Consider the following 16358-nt stretch of genomic DNA (forward strand, 5'->3'; position numbering starts at 1 on the left):
CAGTGTGTTGGCTGCTCTGGTCCTACAGGTGATATGTTGGCGATAGTTATTTAGGGATGTTTTCAAGCTGGCTTGGTTGAAATTTCTCAAAATGATGGGGAAGGCATCCACTGATTACTGACCCGTCCCTCTCACCTCCTTATATTGCCCATATTCTCTCTGAACACTCAGTCCTGATGCAGTCTTGAGAATGTTGACTATCCTTTTGCCTCTACAGAAGCTGCTTGATCTGCCAAGTTCATCCAGCAGTTGGTTTTGATTTTCATTGTTTTTTTTATTGCTTTTCTAATCTTTCATCTTTGTTGCTTGTCTTTGCTGGTTTTGTGATAAAGCTGCCTGTGACTTAGAACTCAGCTATTTAGAAGTGCATCATGCGGTGTAATCTCCAATGTTCTATTTTTATCTCGTTTTTATCAGAGTGCTTTGAAAAAGCATTTTTTAAAATGTGCTGTTTTCAGTAAACTACATCTTAAATCTTTTTTCCTAGTTGTTACAGGTGCGACCAATGGGATTGGGAAAGCCTATGCTCACGAGGTAATGTCGATCTCCGACTCTGTCTTCAAAAAATGATTCTGCGAAGGAGGTGGCTTCAACTTTCTTGGGACCATCTTAGATCTCTGGCAGAACAAGCAAACAAATCTCAATAGCACTCCTTATAATTGAACCACTACAGAAATGCGGTTTGATCTATATTTACATGTGTGCTTTTGTTCACTGCAGACTAGTACTCTCTCTTCTTCTGATTCAACTTTATCAAACTCCAAAGGCCATGGTTATATAACCATATAACAATTACAGCACAGAAACAGGCCATCTCAGCCCTTCTAGACCATGCCGAACGCTTACCCTCACCTAGTCCTACTGACCTGCACTCAGCCCATAATCCTCCACTCCTTTCCTGTCCATATACCTATCCAATTTTTTTTTAAATGACAAAATTGAACCTGCCTCTACCACTTCTACTGGAAGCTCGTTCCACACAGCTACCACTTGGAGTAAAGAAGTTCCCCCCTGTGTTGCCCTTAAACTTTTGCCCCTCTCACAACTCATGTCCTCTTGTTTGAATCTCCCCTGCTCTCAATGGAAAAAGCCTATTTATGTCAACTCTATCTATCCCCCTCATAATTTTAAATACCTCTATCAAGTCCCCCCTCAACCTTCTATGCTCCAAAGAATAAAGACCTAACTTGTTCAACCTTTCTCTGTAACTTAGGTGCTGAAACTCAAGTACTTAACATTCTAGTATATCTCCTCTGTACTCTCTATTTTGTTGACATTTTTCCCATAATTTGGTGGCCAGAACTGTACACAATACTCCAAATTTGGCCTCACCAATGCCTTGTACAATTTTAACATTACATCCCAACTCCTATACTCAATGCTCTGATTTATAAAGGCCAGTATACCACCCTATCCACATGAAATTCCACCTTCAGGGAACTAAGCACCATTATTCCTAGATCACTGTTCTACTGCATTTCTCAATGCCCTGCCATTTACCACGCATGTCATATTTTGATTAGTCCTACCAAAGTGTAGCATCTCACACTTATCAGCACTAAATTTGATCTGCCATCTTACAGCCCACTCTTCTAACTGGCCTAAATCTCTCTGCAAGCTTTGAAAACCTACTTCATTATCCACAACGCCACTTATCTTAGTATCATCTGCATACTTACTAATCCAATTTACCACCCCATCATCCAGATCATTAATGTATATGACAAACAATATTGGACCCAGTACAGATCCCTGAGGCACACCACTAGTCACCGGCCTCCAACCTGACAAACAATTATCCACCACTACTCTCTGGCATCTCCCATCCAGCCACTGTTGAATCCATTTTACTACTTCAATATTAATACCCAATGATTGAACCCTCCTAACTAACTTTCCGTGTGAAACCTTGTCAAAGGCTTTACTGAAGTCCATATAGACAACATCCATTGCTTTACCCGCGTCAACTTTCCTAGTAACCTCTTCATAAAATACAATAAGATTTGTCAAACATGACTTTCCATGCATAAATCCATGTTGTCTGTTCCTAATCAGACCCTGTCTATCCAGATAATTATGTATACTATCTCTAAGAATACTTTCCATTAATTTACCCACCACTGACGTCAAACTTACAGGCCGATAATTACTAGGTTTACTCTTAGAACCCTTTTTAAACAATGGAACCACATGAACAATATGCCAATCCTCTGGCACCATCCCCATTTCTAATGACATTTGAAATATTTCTGTCAGAACCCCTGCTATTTCAACACTAACTTCCCTCAAAGTCCTAGGGAATATCCTGTCAGGACCTGGAGACTTAGCCACTTTTAGCTCACCATATAACTGTAGAGAGTAGCCCAGTGTTTGATGGAAGCATCCTATCCATTTCAAGTACTGCTCCTGTACTTTTAGACTTGTACCGGCTCACTTAGGCAACACAACTATTTTAAGATTCTCATCCTTATTTTCAAATCCTTCCAAGCCTCACCTATTGTATTTCTGTAACCTACACTGTTGTATGTCTCCCTGAATTCCACCACCTTTCCAGTTTTACCAAACCTTTAGTCTGGAACCCAATTGTAAGCATTTCTAGGCTTGTTCCTTTAGGCTTGTCCTTAAAACATACTTGTTTTACCCAGCTTTTGGTGACCCATCTTAAATTATTTTTCCTATAATTTCAGTACATATTTTTGTTCCTCCTTCGTGGCCATACCATGGTCACAATATACATCAACTACAAAGTCCACTATGACAATTCATCAGTTCATTATGTACTGTGTCATATGATGGTCTGTGGCCATGATTGTTCTTGGCAAATTTTTCTACAGAAGTAGCTTCCCATTGTCTGTTGCAAGGACGTGGCAGTGGAATGAACCCATGTGCTGAACATGGGCATGGAGGCCGAGTCGGGAGGCATTATGGTCGTAGCAAGCATAGAATTGGTGCCAAGGGAGTCTTTACCTGGAGTCTTGGTCTTCGTACAGAATTCAGGAATGATGCTAAACTTAGAACTGATAGTCCTAAAAACCATGGAATGAGGTTACTTGCACACGAGTCGACCAACGAACTGGCACCTTCTAGTTGTGGTCACAGGATTCTTATACCGCATTGGCTGATGGAAATCAGGTGTTTGTAGTTATTGGAACCTGGGAATGAATAGGAACTAAATGAGGTAATTAAGGCCCAATTCCTGAGGAAGGGACCATGACATTGTCTTCTTCTAATGACCCCAGCCATTATGAACACTCCAGAGACTGACTGCCTGGTGTCACACCTGCTCCCTTGGCTTCACATGACCCTGATGGGAGGGGGTCAGGAGGTACTACACTTCACCCAAGAATGACGTGCACGCTAGTGGAGGAAGGAGCACCTTACACCTCCTTTGGTAGAGACAAATCCCCACACCATATTCACCAGTAACCCCCTTAAATCTGGGTCTTATCAGTTAGGACATGGGATTAATACCTGCTGCTTCCCCTTCAAATCACATATCACTTTGACTTAGAAAGCTGCTGTACCTTTAAATACTAGTCTTGTGGCTGGAAGAGGAAAGCCAAGCTCAGCTCCCTTTCTTTCCCACAAGTAGACAATGATGGTGACCCAAGTAATGTCCTGAGATCAGTTAAGCAGCAGAAGAGTGAGTTGGTTACTGCTGGTCCATCTCAGGAAAATATGATCAGAAACTGAAGTATCTTTCTTGCCAATCAAGATTTGTTAAAACGCTGCTGCAAGTATTTGATTTGTATAATTTACGTTCTGTATAATTTGGGGAAATTTAAGAGATTCTTTAGATAGGGGCATGGATGAAAGAAAAATCGAAAGCTTCGTGGGAGGAAAGGGCTAGGATAAGAGGTGACTTAATAGAGATGTACAAGATGATAGATGGTATATATTGAGTGGACAGCCAGAGACTTTTCCCCAGGGCAGAAATGGCTAATAATATTTAGGGGGCAGAGATTTAAGTGATTTTTGAGGAAAGCATATGGGGGATGTCAGTTTAAGTTCTCTACACAGATACTGGTGAAATACCCTGCCAGGGTGGTGGTAGAAGCAGATACATAGAGGCATTTAAGAAACTCTTAGGCAGACACATGGAAGGTAGAAAAGTAGAGGGTTATATAGGAGGGAAGGGTTAGATTGATCTTGGAGTAGGTTAAGGGGTCATCACAACACTATGAGCCTGTACTATGCTGTATTGTGAGCCGTGATGTTCTATGTTCTATAACTATTTTCTCTTTGCTGTGCTTTTTTACCAGACACATTGTCCCGTCTTTAATGAGAAAAGTTGCTAAAGTCTCTGCTTCCTCTGCTCTGCTCTTCACTTTCTGATTAAATGTTTGTTGTACCACATACTATTTAGCATGGCCTGTCTTTGATTCATTGGCAAATGCAGTGATGTTAATTCTTCAATGTATTGTAATGTCTATTTACTTTACTCCAGTATCTTTGAGTTCTTTTCTCTGTTTAGAGTTTGAAGGGATGTGGATGGCCTTAGCAATTATTTATGGTCTATCCCTAGGATTAGTGGGTCTGGAATCATGTATGTATCCCAGGGTTTTGTCCCCTTTATGGGCATTAGATGCATTTTCATGATGTTAAGGTTAGTTAGTTTCATGGCTTTCTGTTAAGGATGCTGAGGCCTTTGAGTATCATGAGCAGTTTTGGGCTCCTTATCTAAGAAAGGATGTGGCAGCATTGGAGAAGGTCCAGAGGAGATCCTGGGAATGTAAAAGTTAACACAAGAGCATATGCTGGAGTTTAGAAGGATGAAGAGGATTCTTTTTATAAAGCCCACTGAATATTGAAAGGCCCAGTGAATGTAGAGTGGATGTTTCCAATAGCGGAAGAGTCTAGAACCAGCCTCTAAATAGAAAAATTTCCCATTAGAACAGTGATAAGGAGGAATTTATTTAGCCAGATGGTGGTGAATCTGTGGAATGCAGTGCCACTGATGACTCATTGGGTATATTTAAAGAAGAGGTTGATTAGTTCTTGATTAGTAAGGGTGTCAAAGGTTACAGAGAAGGAAGGAGAATGAGGTTGAGGGGGCCATGATGGTGGAGTAGACTCAAAGGGCCAAATGGCTTAATTCTGCTCTTATATCTTGTGGTGTTATAGTGTTGGTGAAATCTTGTGTTTATCTAGTTAGGTAGTTGAATTCCTGCTTGTCGCTATTGTTGTGATTCCAATTCATGACTCTTGGTCAATCAACTGGATTCCTGGATACTAATCCAACAATTTAAATACATTGCTCCTCGTACTTTTTGGCATGTTTTCAGAGCAGTGATTAATGGCTTGGGCATTTGGTCTTTAGCACAACATTGGATTAGTACAGTTTTTTCTTTTCCTGATTACCAGCTGGCAAGAAGAGGCCTTAATATTGTGCTGATCAGCCGGTCACTGGAGAAGCTGAAAACCACAGCAGAAGAGATAGGTAAGGAAGAAAAAGATTTCCAAAGAGGTAGGTCATTCGGCCCTTCATGTCTGTGATAGATATTTGCTCTTAAAATTCAGCATGACAGCTAAAACTTTGGAAAAACCTCTATAGATGTGAGTAGAGAGTATATTGTCTGGCTGCAGCACAGCCTGGTATGGAAACACCAATGCCCTTGAAGAGAGAATCCTATTAAAAAAAAGTAGTGGATACAGTCCAGTCCATTCACCTCTGAAGCATTGAGCCCATATATATGAAATGCTGTCATATTAAAGCAGCATCCATTAACTGGGTCCCCACCGCCCCAGTCATGCTCTCTTTTCAACAGCCTCAGGACTCTCATCACTAGGTTCAAGAACAGTCATTACCCGTCAACCATCAGCCTCTTGAAAAGGGGATAACTACACTCAACTTCACTTGCCCCAATCACTGGAAAGTTCCAATGACCAATGAACTCACTTTCAAGGACTTTTTATCTTATGTTTTTGTTATTTTTGCTATTTACTTACATTTGCAATTACCGAGTTTGTTGTTTTCTACGCTCTAGTTGAGCACCCTAGCTGGGTGGTCTCTGGGTGGTCTTTCGTTGATGCTGTTATAGTTACTGTTACATAAATTTGTTGAGTATCCCCACGGTGGAATGTATCTCAGGTTTGTATATGGTGGCATGTATGTATTTTGATAATGAATTTACTCTAAACCTTAAAACTAATTGTCTGGATCAAACCTATCAAAATTTAAGATGCAGTGGGCCAGTAATCCATGCCTCACTACTTAACATAATATGGTCTTTAGAAATTATTCCTCCTGTTTCACAAGAGACAGTAGTGCAATCAACAGTTATGTGTTGATGAGCACAGGTCACTTTACTGACACAGGGAAAACGGAAGTTTTCTTTTGTCTTCTGTACCTTGTGCACTGTTGAAAATTGTATCTGGGTGTTCAGTGATTGGTGCCAGTGTGTGTTTTTATGAATGACAGGTTTGGACAGAGTGAGTGGGAGGGGTGTAAGAAGTTGGGATAGTGCTAGTCCGTCGTGTCTGATGATGACAGGAAATCTGTGAGGGAGAGTTTTTAAAGTGGAAAAGCTGTTGCATTGGAGCTATTCCACTCTCTGGACCTCAGAGGGTGGGTCCAGTGGTTTGAACGAGTGTCACAAGCTGGGGTCTACCTTGGCTGCAGTGGATGACCATGAAGTTCTCTGTGTCTTGTCATGCCCTTTGCTCTCCATGGTATGCTACAGAACTTCCTTCCTGGCTGCTGGATCTCAATATAGATCTCATCTTCCTTCACATGCTACAACAGGCATGTCCCTACCTCACCTGGTTTAGCTTTCCTGATGAAGTGGTGTATCGGTGTGACCGCTGTCGTATGCAGGCAGTTTCTTGGCGCTGCAGGTTAGGGCTGAGAGTCCAGTGGGGTCCAAATATGAGTGAGCTGTCCTAGAATGGACATGACAAGCTGCTTATACCCCTCCCCAGATGCCCCACATACCCCAAATACCTCATAAATTGGGCTAAATGACATAGATGCATAAACCTTTGCTGGGGGATTGTGACTAATTATGAGTGCAGTGCTTTAGGATATTTACAGAGGAATAGAGGATTTTTACAAACATATGTATGGGGTGGGGGTGAATAGGCAACTAGGTCAATTAAGCCTACTGCACCATTAATATCATGATTGAACTGATTATATCCTCATCTCAAAGTCAAAGCAAAATGTATTATCAATGTACATATATGTTAACATACACTACCTTGAGATTCATTTCCTTGCAGGCTTTCCGAGAAAAAATAAAGAAATACAATTGTATTTACAGAAAATGTACATGAACAAAGACTGATAAACCATCACTGTACAGAAGAAATCAAATTCTGCGAATAAAAATATACTGAGAACATGACTTCCTTCAACCAACAAATTCCCCACTCCTGTAGTAATATTTTAATCCCTTTTTATCTAGCATCTATCTATCTCTGCCTTAAAAATATTCAAGCATCCTGTTTCCACCACCCTTGATTGAATTCCAAATGCTCATGATCCTCTTTGAGAGAAAAAAGTCCTCTCTCATCTTGAGACCACCCCCTTTTTATTTAGAAATGACCCTGTTTCCAGGTTCCCCTACAGGAGGTATCCTCTCCACTTCCACTCTGACAAGAACCCCCAGAATCTGATGAAGTCCCTCCTCACTCTACTAATCTCCAATGGATAATCCTGCTTTATAAGACAATGTATCCACTCCACATATTTAGTTTAGAAAATAATAATTTCCGGGACTGTTGCTTAGAAAGTCCTAGATAGAGTAGATGTGGAGAGAGAATGTTTCCAGTTGTGAAAAAGTCTCGGATCTGAAGGCACAACTTCAGAATAGAAGTGGGTCCCTCTAGAATAGAGATGAAGGGGAATTTCTTTAGCACAGGGGTTCCCAACCTTTCCCAGCCTGCCATGGACCCCAGGTTGGGAACCCTTGCTTTAACCAGAGGATGGTACATTGATGGAATTCAATGCCACAAATGGCTCTGGAGGCTAAGCCATTTGGTATATCTAAACTGGAGGTTAATAGGCTCTTGATTAGTATGATTATGGTAGAAGACAGGAGAATGGGGTTGACAGGGATAATAAATCAGGTATGATTGAATAATCAAATTCAAATGTCTTATGATCCAAAAGTGGACTTTGCTACAAGGTGAGATAAGCCAGGGAAGTTCACCATGGACTAGGGGAAAATTAGGGCAGATTTAATGAATTGTAAAGGGTTCTGAAAAGATAATGTTAATCAATATTAATATAATGAGAGGCAATAACAAAAGAACTAGGTAAGTATAAGCAGAATGTATTTTACATAATGAGTGATAGTCTACCCTGGGGTTTTTTATGCCGCGGAGTATTGCCATTAAGCAAGGGGCCTGTGGACCCAAGTTTGGGAACCCATGGGGTAGATTCTACCCCAAGGAGGCAATAAACCAGAAATGAGTTGGATAAATGATTGAAGAGACATCTTTTCAGGGGAAGATGAGAAGAGTGAGACTAAACTGGCGGAACTACACTTTCAAAGATGCTGTGTAGAAAAAAACAACCTCCTTCTACGTTGTATAATTTATTATTTTTTTTTAAATAAATTTTTTTATTGAATTTTCAAATGGTTACAGAAGGGAAAAAAATTATCAACCCTTCCCTACTCCCCTTAACTCCTCCCCCCTAACATATCCCTGTAGAAAGAGAAAAAAAAGAGGAAAAAAAAAGAAAGAAAGAATGCCTGGGTATCGAAAGATCCCCACATGCTCCATGGAGTTCATAATAGCTTTAGTATATATATTTATTTCTTTCCCCAAATAACCAATAATATTATCTTCAGAGCACCTATATATTTAATCCTATCTTTTGTAAATAAGGGTGCCAAATTTTCAGAAATATTTCACATTTATCTCTTAAATTATAAATAATTTTTTCAAATGGAATGCAGCTAAAAGCTATATCTATTTTAATTTTCTTAATGTATGTTAAAATTTTTCTTTTCAACAGTCATTAAGCCCATTAACATTAAAACTTAAAAAATTCAGTAAATTAGTCATTATTTTTAATGGGGTTATTCCAGTCTATAGTAAAACCTAACTTTTCAATTTTTGTAGTACCTTGGGGAATCTTTTAAAAATTCTCTGTGTTGCTATGTGTCTCCCCCCCAACTGTCCAGGCAAAGAAAGAAAGATTAAAGAAAAGTAGATTATAAAGAAAAAAATAACAAAATACCCCCTACTAATGTTGTGAATAAAAAGAAAACACAACATTACTCCCCTCCGTTGTGTGGGTCATGGAATCGCCATGATTACACACGTGAATCCCATAGCAATTGATCTGAAGTTCCCCCAGCTCCCCCGTAACATAAAAAAGTATATATAAGAAAAAATAATATCACTACTCTTGATTAATATTTCTCAAATTTTTACCTTTCTCCCCCTGTATCATATAATTAAGAATATATTTAAATATTCTTCTGTCCTTAACCATCCATCAACTCAATTCACTGTCCCTGTCTTCATCTTTAATCCGTTTCACTTTTAAATCTTTGGTTGTGGTTAGCGAATACTTGGGAGTTCTTGTGCAAATTCTTCCGCATCCCAATAATCAGTAAAAGATCTTCTTTTTCTGTCATCCAAAAAAATTATCAGGGTTGCCGAGTGGCGCAATATAAATTTATAACCCTTTTCCCATAAAACTTTTTTCACTGAGTTAAATTCCTTCTTTCTCTTCAAAAGGTCATCACTTATATCAGGATAGAAAAGAACTGTTTTCCCTTCTATCATCAATGGCCCGTTTCTCTTTCTGGCACATTGGGCAGCTGCCTTCAGGATGTTTTCTTTATCTTGATATCTTAAGCATTTTATCAAGATTGATCATGGGTTTTAATCAACTTGAGGTCTTGATCTTAAGGCTCAGTGAGCCCTTTCAATTTCAATTAACTGGGTTCCTTCCAATTCCAAAATTTCCAGAATCCATTTTTGAAAAAAATTTATTGGATCCTCTCCCTCGATACCTTCTTTAAGTCCAACAATCTTAATATTATTTCGTCGACTAAAATTTTCAAGTACATCCACTTTTTCCAACAATCATTTTCTTTCTGATGTCCAGGCAGAAATATTATCTTCCATTTTATTCACTCTATTAATGGTGTCTCCTGTTGTTTCTTCTAAGTTTTTAATTTTCTTGTCCATTTTGTCCTGTCTTTTTATCATTTTATCAAACATAATCTTCATATTTTTAATATCTTTTTTTATTACTTTTAATGCTTTTAATTCATGCATTATTTGCACCAAAGACTTGTTTTGTGTCTCCAATATCACCTCCAACCTCTTCCTGTTGCTCTTCTTTGTTTGTCTCTTCATCTTTGTCTGATTTATCCAGAGAATCTGTTTCCACTTCATATTCACTTTCACTTTCAGTTCCAATCATAGCTGGGATTTGTAGTTTGGGTTGCTCGTGTTTGCACATGCCCCTTCCTTCATGCATGCGCAATTCCTGTTGCTCTTTTATTTTGGAAACAGTTGATGTTGCCGCAGTTTCCTGTTCTGTATCACCGGAGGTAAAATGCACTTGAGCCCGTGGCCCTTTCGTGGCGGCCGGCCTTGATTCTTTTCCAACTTATGTTGTCTTCAAAGTAGTAGTTTTCTTCTGTTTCTGTTTAGGAGACATATCTTAAGACAATCCTGAGTAGATCATAAGTAATTTTTAAAAAGTATTTACTAACTTTTCTTCACTTAAACATTATTTTACTGGTTTTTTACGGGAGAGTTGGATTTCCACGTCTCGATCCTATGTCATTACGTGACGTCCCCCCCCTACATTGTATGATTGTACAGGAAGATGGAAGTGCATGGGGTGGAACTCTGGATTGATGCTTGCTTTTTTTGTGGGTAATTACAGAACAAAAACACGGCAAGAAGACCAAGATTATTCAGGCTGACTTCACCGCTGGAACTGACATCTATGGGCCTATTCAGGAAGTACTGAATGGCATGAACATTGGAGTCCTTGGTAATTCTCTAGACTCTAAGCCAACTTTTTCATTTCTACAGATGGCAGAGAAAATCAATCCTCACAGCAATAAACCACAGAACAACTCTTTTCCTGATTTGTCCGTATTGTGTGATAAAGCAAGATAAAGAAATGTGGAAAAAAAACATAGGAAATATTTTGAAAAATTAAAATATCTGTTTATCTGTTTTTAATTTATCTGTTTATTGTTTATTTGTGTATTATTTATGAATCTGATTTATTTAAATTAATCATGATATTTGTTTAATACTTTACACTGTACTACTTTTAGAAGGCAATTAACGTTATATTTGTCAGAAGTTCTAATTCTAATCTTCCTTTTTTCAGTGAACAATGTTGGGAAAACCTATAATATACTTCCATGTTACTTTCTGGATGTGCCAGATGTCAAAAAGGTATAGTACATTCAAGATTGTTTAATGTCATTCCCAGCACACAATTATAAGGGAGAACAAAATAATTGTTACTGCAGATCTAATACAGGGCAATAAAAAAACACTGTAAGATAAAGAACACAATAAATATAGGTACATAAAATAGCTTATACTGGAGCATGGATAATAGGTGGCAAGATAGCATAGCAGCTAGCACAATGCTTTACAGTACCAGTGACCCAGGTTCAACTCCCACTGCTGCCTTCAAGCAGTTTATACCTTTTCTTTGTGGCCATGTGGGTCTTCTCCCATCGTCCAAAGAAGTACTGGTTGGTAGGATAATAGGCACATGAATGTGAGGAAGATGGAGGGACATGGACATTGTGTAGTTAGGAGGGATTAGTGTTTTATAATTTGGTTTTTAGCTGGCCTGGCATAACATTGTGGGCCAAATGGCTGTTCCTGTGCTGCACCATTCTATGATCTATGTGTTCTATTGTAAACTGTGCCATGATTAGGCAAGGGTTAAATTGTGGGTTGCCGAGTAGCTCCGTTTGAAGGGCTGAAAGGGCCTATTTGCACTGTTATCTCAATAAATAAGTACATTCCACATATCTGTGGAATATAGGAGGACACTGGAGCTCCTGGTGGGAACTACACTGTCAAATGGAAAGCTTATATTAAAAGCATGGCTTATAGAAGAGAAAAGTGGGTCAGATTGTTCAAGTATAGTACAGCCTACTAAACAGGTGTTCCTGCCATGCATGAGACTTTCAAATTCACACCCCTGCAACACACACTAAATGCTGGAGGAACTGAGCAGGTCAGGTAACATCTATGGAGGACAATAAACAGTCAACATTTCAGGCTGAGTTCTTCATCAAGACTGGAAAGGAAGGGGCAGAAGCCAGAGTAAGAAGACGGTGTGGAGGGGAGGGAAAGGACCTCATTGTGGCAGTAGTGGAGGACCATGAACAGACATCAGAATGGAAATGGGGTGGAATTGAAATGCCATTCTAAAATGGGTGGCCACTGGTAAATCCTGTCTGCGTTCACTTGGCTGGGCTAGTCTTTAGATATTGACCAGGTTTCCCACCCCAGATCAGTGTCTTATGAAAATACTGATGGATGTAATACATGGAAAGATCATGAATTGAACTGCCAATGCTCACACCTTAGTCTCAAGAGAAATCTGAAAAATAAGTACTCTGGGAAGAGTACCCTTATTTAACAACACCCCAATAGGAGTCGGTGACTTTAAGGCGGAGTGGAGAGAGGAAAAATTAGAAAATGAATCTTGAATTAAACTCTACTCAGGCACATGCTTGAAAGAAAATTGGAGAGCTCTGTGTGAGGGAAGGATTAGATTGATCTTGGTGTAGGTTAAAAGGTCGGCACAACATCATGGACTGAAGGGCCTGTACTGTGCTGTAATGCTCGATGTTCTATTTTCTAAAATGAATTTTTTAATATTTCAGGCAGTTACTGATATTGTCTTCTGCAATGCCCTTTCTGTGTCAATGGTGAGTATCCCCATACTGAAGAACAATGTATTTGATTAAAGAGGGTTTTACGAAGTACTTAGACCATAAGTCATAGGAGCAGATATAGTTTACCTGGCCAATCGAGTCTGCTGTGTCTTTCCATCATGGCTGATTTATTATTCCTCTCAACCCCATTCTCCTGCCTTCTCCCTGTAACTGTCAGTGCCCTTACTACAGTTGGCCCTTCTTATCTGCAGGGGATTGGTTCAGAGAACCTCTGCGGATACCAAAAATCACGGATGCTCAAGTCCCTTATTTAACCTGAATCAGTGTGGTGGTTTTTAGGATCCAGCAGAACCCCGAACTTTATTTAACATGTTCAGAGTGGTGGGCATTAGGACCCGTCGTAGCTCTGAATCCACAGTGTTTCTGTTCACGAAAATAATCATGATTGCGATCGAAAATAAGGTGGAAATAATAAAGCAAACGGAAAGAGGTGAAATGCCATCAGTCATTGGAAAAACATAAGGCTACAGTCGGTCAATGATCGGAACAATTTTAAAGGAGCATGTCAAAGGCCCTGCCCCGATGACAGCTACGATTATTACTAAGTAACGCAATGGTATAATTATTGGGTTTTGGGGTTTTGGGTTTTTGATCCTCCACATCAACCTGGCACGGCTCGATAGCGATCTGTCACTAGAGTGAACTCGGGAACTTCCTGAGTCTGGCGCTGAAACATACGGTCTTAAGTGTTTAATATGCATACAAAGGTAAGATATATACTATATACGAATGCAAACGTTTGACTAAGTGACGCTAAATAATACCGGATGTACCTGTTCCGACTTACTTACTTCCGATTTTTTCGATCCCAATCCACAATAACCCACGCATATCCTCCCGTATACTTTAAATCATCTCTAGATTACTTATAACAGCTAATACAATGTAAATGCTATGTAAAATAGTTGTTATACTGCGTTGTTTAGGGAATAATGACAAGAAGTCAGTCCATGTTGGAACAAAAAGTGCTGGAAGAGCACTTCCGGGTTTTCGTGATTCACGGTTGGTTGAATTTGCGGATGCGGAATTCACGAATAAGGAGGTCCGACTGTAATTGAGAACCCATCAGGCTCCACCTCAGAAATACCCAAGATGTAGCTAAATGTGGCAATGAATTCCATAGAGTCACCATACTCTGGCTAAAGAAATTCCTCCTTGCCTCTGTTCTAAAGAGATGTCCTTCTATTCTGAGGCAATGGTGCTAAACTTTGTCACTGAAAGAAACATTCTCTACACATCCATTCTACAGTGCCTGTAAAAAGTATTCACTAACTCCCCCCCCCCAATAAGTTTTCATGTTTTATTGTTTTACAGCATTGAATCTCAGTGGATTTACTTTGGCTTTTTTTGCTACTGATTAACAGAAAAGGACTCTTTTGTGTCCAAGTGAAAACAGATTTCTACAAAGTGATCTAAATTAATTACAAATATAAAATACAACATAATCGACTGCAGAAGTATTCTCTCCCTTTAATACAACATACCAAATCATCACTGGTGCAGTCAATTGGTTTTACAAATTACATAATTATTCAAATAGAGATCTGATTTTGGAGACCTATGAGCAGTCAAGATGTTTCAACTGAAGTAAAATACCCCTGTATCTGGAAGGTCCAACTACTGATGAGTCAGTATACTGGCAAAAGCTACACCATGAAGACAAAAGAATACTCCAAGCAGTTCTGTAAAAAAGTTAAAGTCAGGCAATGGATACAAGAAAGTTTCCAAGTCACTGAATATCACAGTTAAGTCAATCATGAAGAAATGGAAAGAATATGGCACAGCTGTAAATCTGCCTGGAGCAGGCTGTCCTCAAAAACTGAGTGACTGTGCAAGAAGGGGACCTGTGAGGGAGGCCACCAAGAGACCTATGACCACTCTGGAGGAGTTACAAGCCTCGGCTGAGATGGGAGAGACTGCACTTGCAACAGCTGTTGCCCGGGTGCTTCACCGGTCACAGCTTTATGGGAGAGTGGCAAAGAGAAAGCCACTGTTGGAAAAAAACTCACATAAAATCTCAGCTCAGTTTAGTCATAAGTCAGCTGAAAGGAGGTTCTATAGTCTACTGAAACCAAAATTGAGCTTTTTGCCCATCAGACTAAATGCTGTGTTTGCCATAAGCTAAACACTGGAGATGATCAAAAACATACCATCCATACCATGAAACATGGTGGTGGCTGCATCACGCTGTGGGGATGCTTCACTGCAGCAGGCCCTGGAAGGCTTATGAAGATAGAAAGTAAATTGAATGCAACAAAATAAAGGGACATCCTGATGCAAGAGAACTGTGACTTGGAGACAATTTGTTTTCCAGCAAGACAATGACCCTAAGCATAAAGCCAAAGCTACACAGGAAAGGCTTAAAAACAACAACGTTAATGCCTTGGAGTGGCCAAGTCAGAGTCCAGACCTCAATTCAATTGAGAACCTGTGGCTGGACTTGAAAAGGTCTGTTTATTCACAATCCCCATGCAATCTGACAGAATTTGAGCAGTTTTGTCAAGAAGAATGGGGAAAAATTGCAGTGTCCAGATGTAGAAAGCTGATAGAGACCTAACCACGCAGAATCAAAGCTGTAATTGATGCCAAAGGTGCATCGACTAAATACTGACTTGAAGAGGGTGAGTAATTCTGCAATCAATTAATTAATTGGTATTTAATAAATGTAATAAATTTAGACCACAGTAATTCAACATTGTAAAACAATAAAACATGAAGACTTCCAAGAAGGGTGCATAATTTTTATAAGGACTGTATATAGGCTGTTCCATATTCAGAAGTTTTCAGTGAGAATCCCACTCATTCGTCTAAACTCTAGTGAGTACAGGCCCGAAGGCTCCTCATATATTAACCCTTCCATTCCTGGGATAATTCTCGCGAACTAACACTGAACCCTGTCCGATGTCAGCACATCTTTTTCTTCGATATGGGGCAAAGCTGCTCACGTTAGTCAGTGGTCTGACAAATGCTTTATAAAGCATCAGCATCACATTTCTGCAAATGAAAACTAGCGTTGTATTTACATTCGTTTGTATGAATTCACTTGCTGTGTTGCCAGATGAGGTTGGAAATCCTTTCAATTGTTTCAGTCTGGAAAGTTCATCAAATGAATCTGTGAAGTAGGTGATATGAGTTATGTTTCTGTGCGACAAGAATGACAAGGAAGCAGATGATTAAACATTTTACTGTGTCATGTTAGTATTGTTATACACTGGGCAACCTACAGTGTGGGAGCTATGAAACAGGCAATGAGACATCTATACACACAGGGCAGCCTGAGTAATTGTACTCTCTGGGCAGCCTGAGTAATTGTACACTCTGGGCAGCCTGAGTAATTGTACACTCTGGGCAGCCTGAGTGATTGTACACTCTGGGCAGCCTGAGTAATTGTACACTCTGGGCAGCCTGAGTGATTGTACACTCTGGGCAGCCTGAGTGATT

The 16358-nt window shown here is 39.7% G+C and overlaps 1 protein-coding gene across 7 annotated transcripts in view; it reads left to right on the forward strand.

Moving 5' to 3' along the window:
- Positions 1 to 16358, forward strand: part of LOC132397015 (very-long-chain 3-oxoacyl-CoA reductase-like) — a 40993-nt gene that overhangs the window by 11365 nt on the left and 13270 nt on the right. For 5 of the 7 annotated variants that reach the window (XM_059975231.1, XM_059975229.1, XM_059975232.1 and 2 more), the window contains 5 exons: positions 488 to 534; positions 5365 to 5467; positions 10862 to 10972; positions 11321 to 11388; positions 12846 to 12890. In XM_059975231.1, coding sequence (XP_059831214.1) covers positions 488 to 534; positions 5365 to 5467; positions 10862 to 10972; positions 11321 to 11388; positions 12846 to 12890 — 374 coding nt within the window. The remainder of the gene's footprint in view (positions 1 to 487; positions 535 to 5364; positions 5468 to 10861; positions 10973 to 11320; positions 11389 to 12845; positions 12891 to 16358) is intronic. The other 2 variants (XM_059975230.1, XM_059975235.1) reach the window with 1 other exon arrangement.

Source organism: Hypanus sabinus, chromosome 7, assembly GCF_030144855.1.
Source record: "Hypanus sabinus isolate sHypSab1 chromosome 7, sHypSab1.hap1, whole genome shotgun sequence".
Classification (NCBI taxonomy): domain Eukaryota; kingdom Metazoa; phylum Chordata; class Chondrichthyes; order Myliobatiformes; family Dasyatidae; genus Hypanus; species Hypanus sabinus.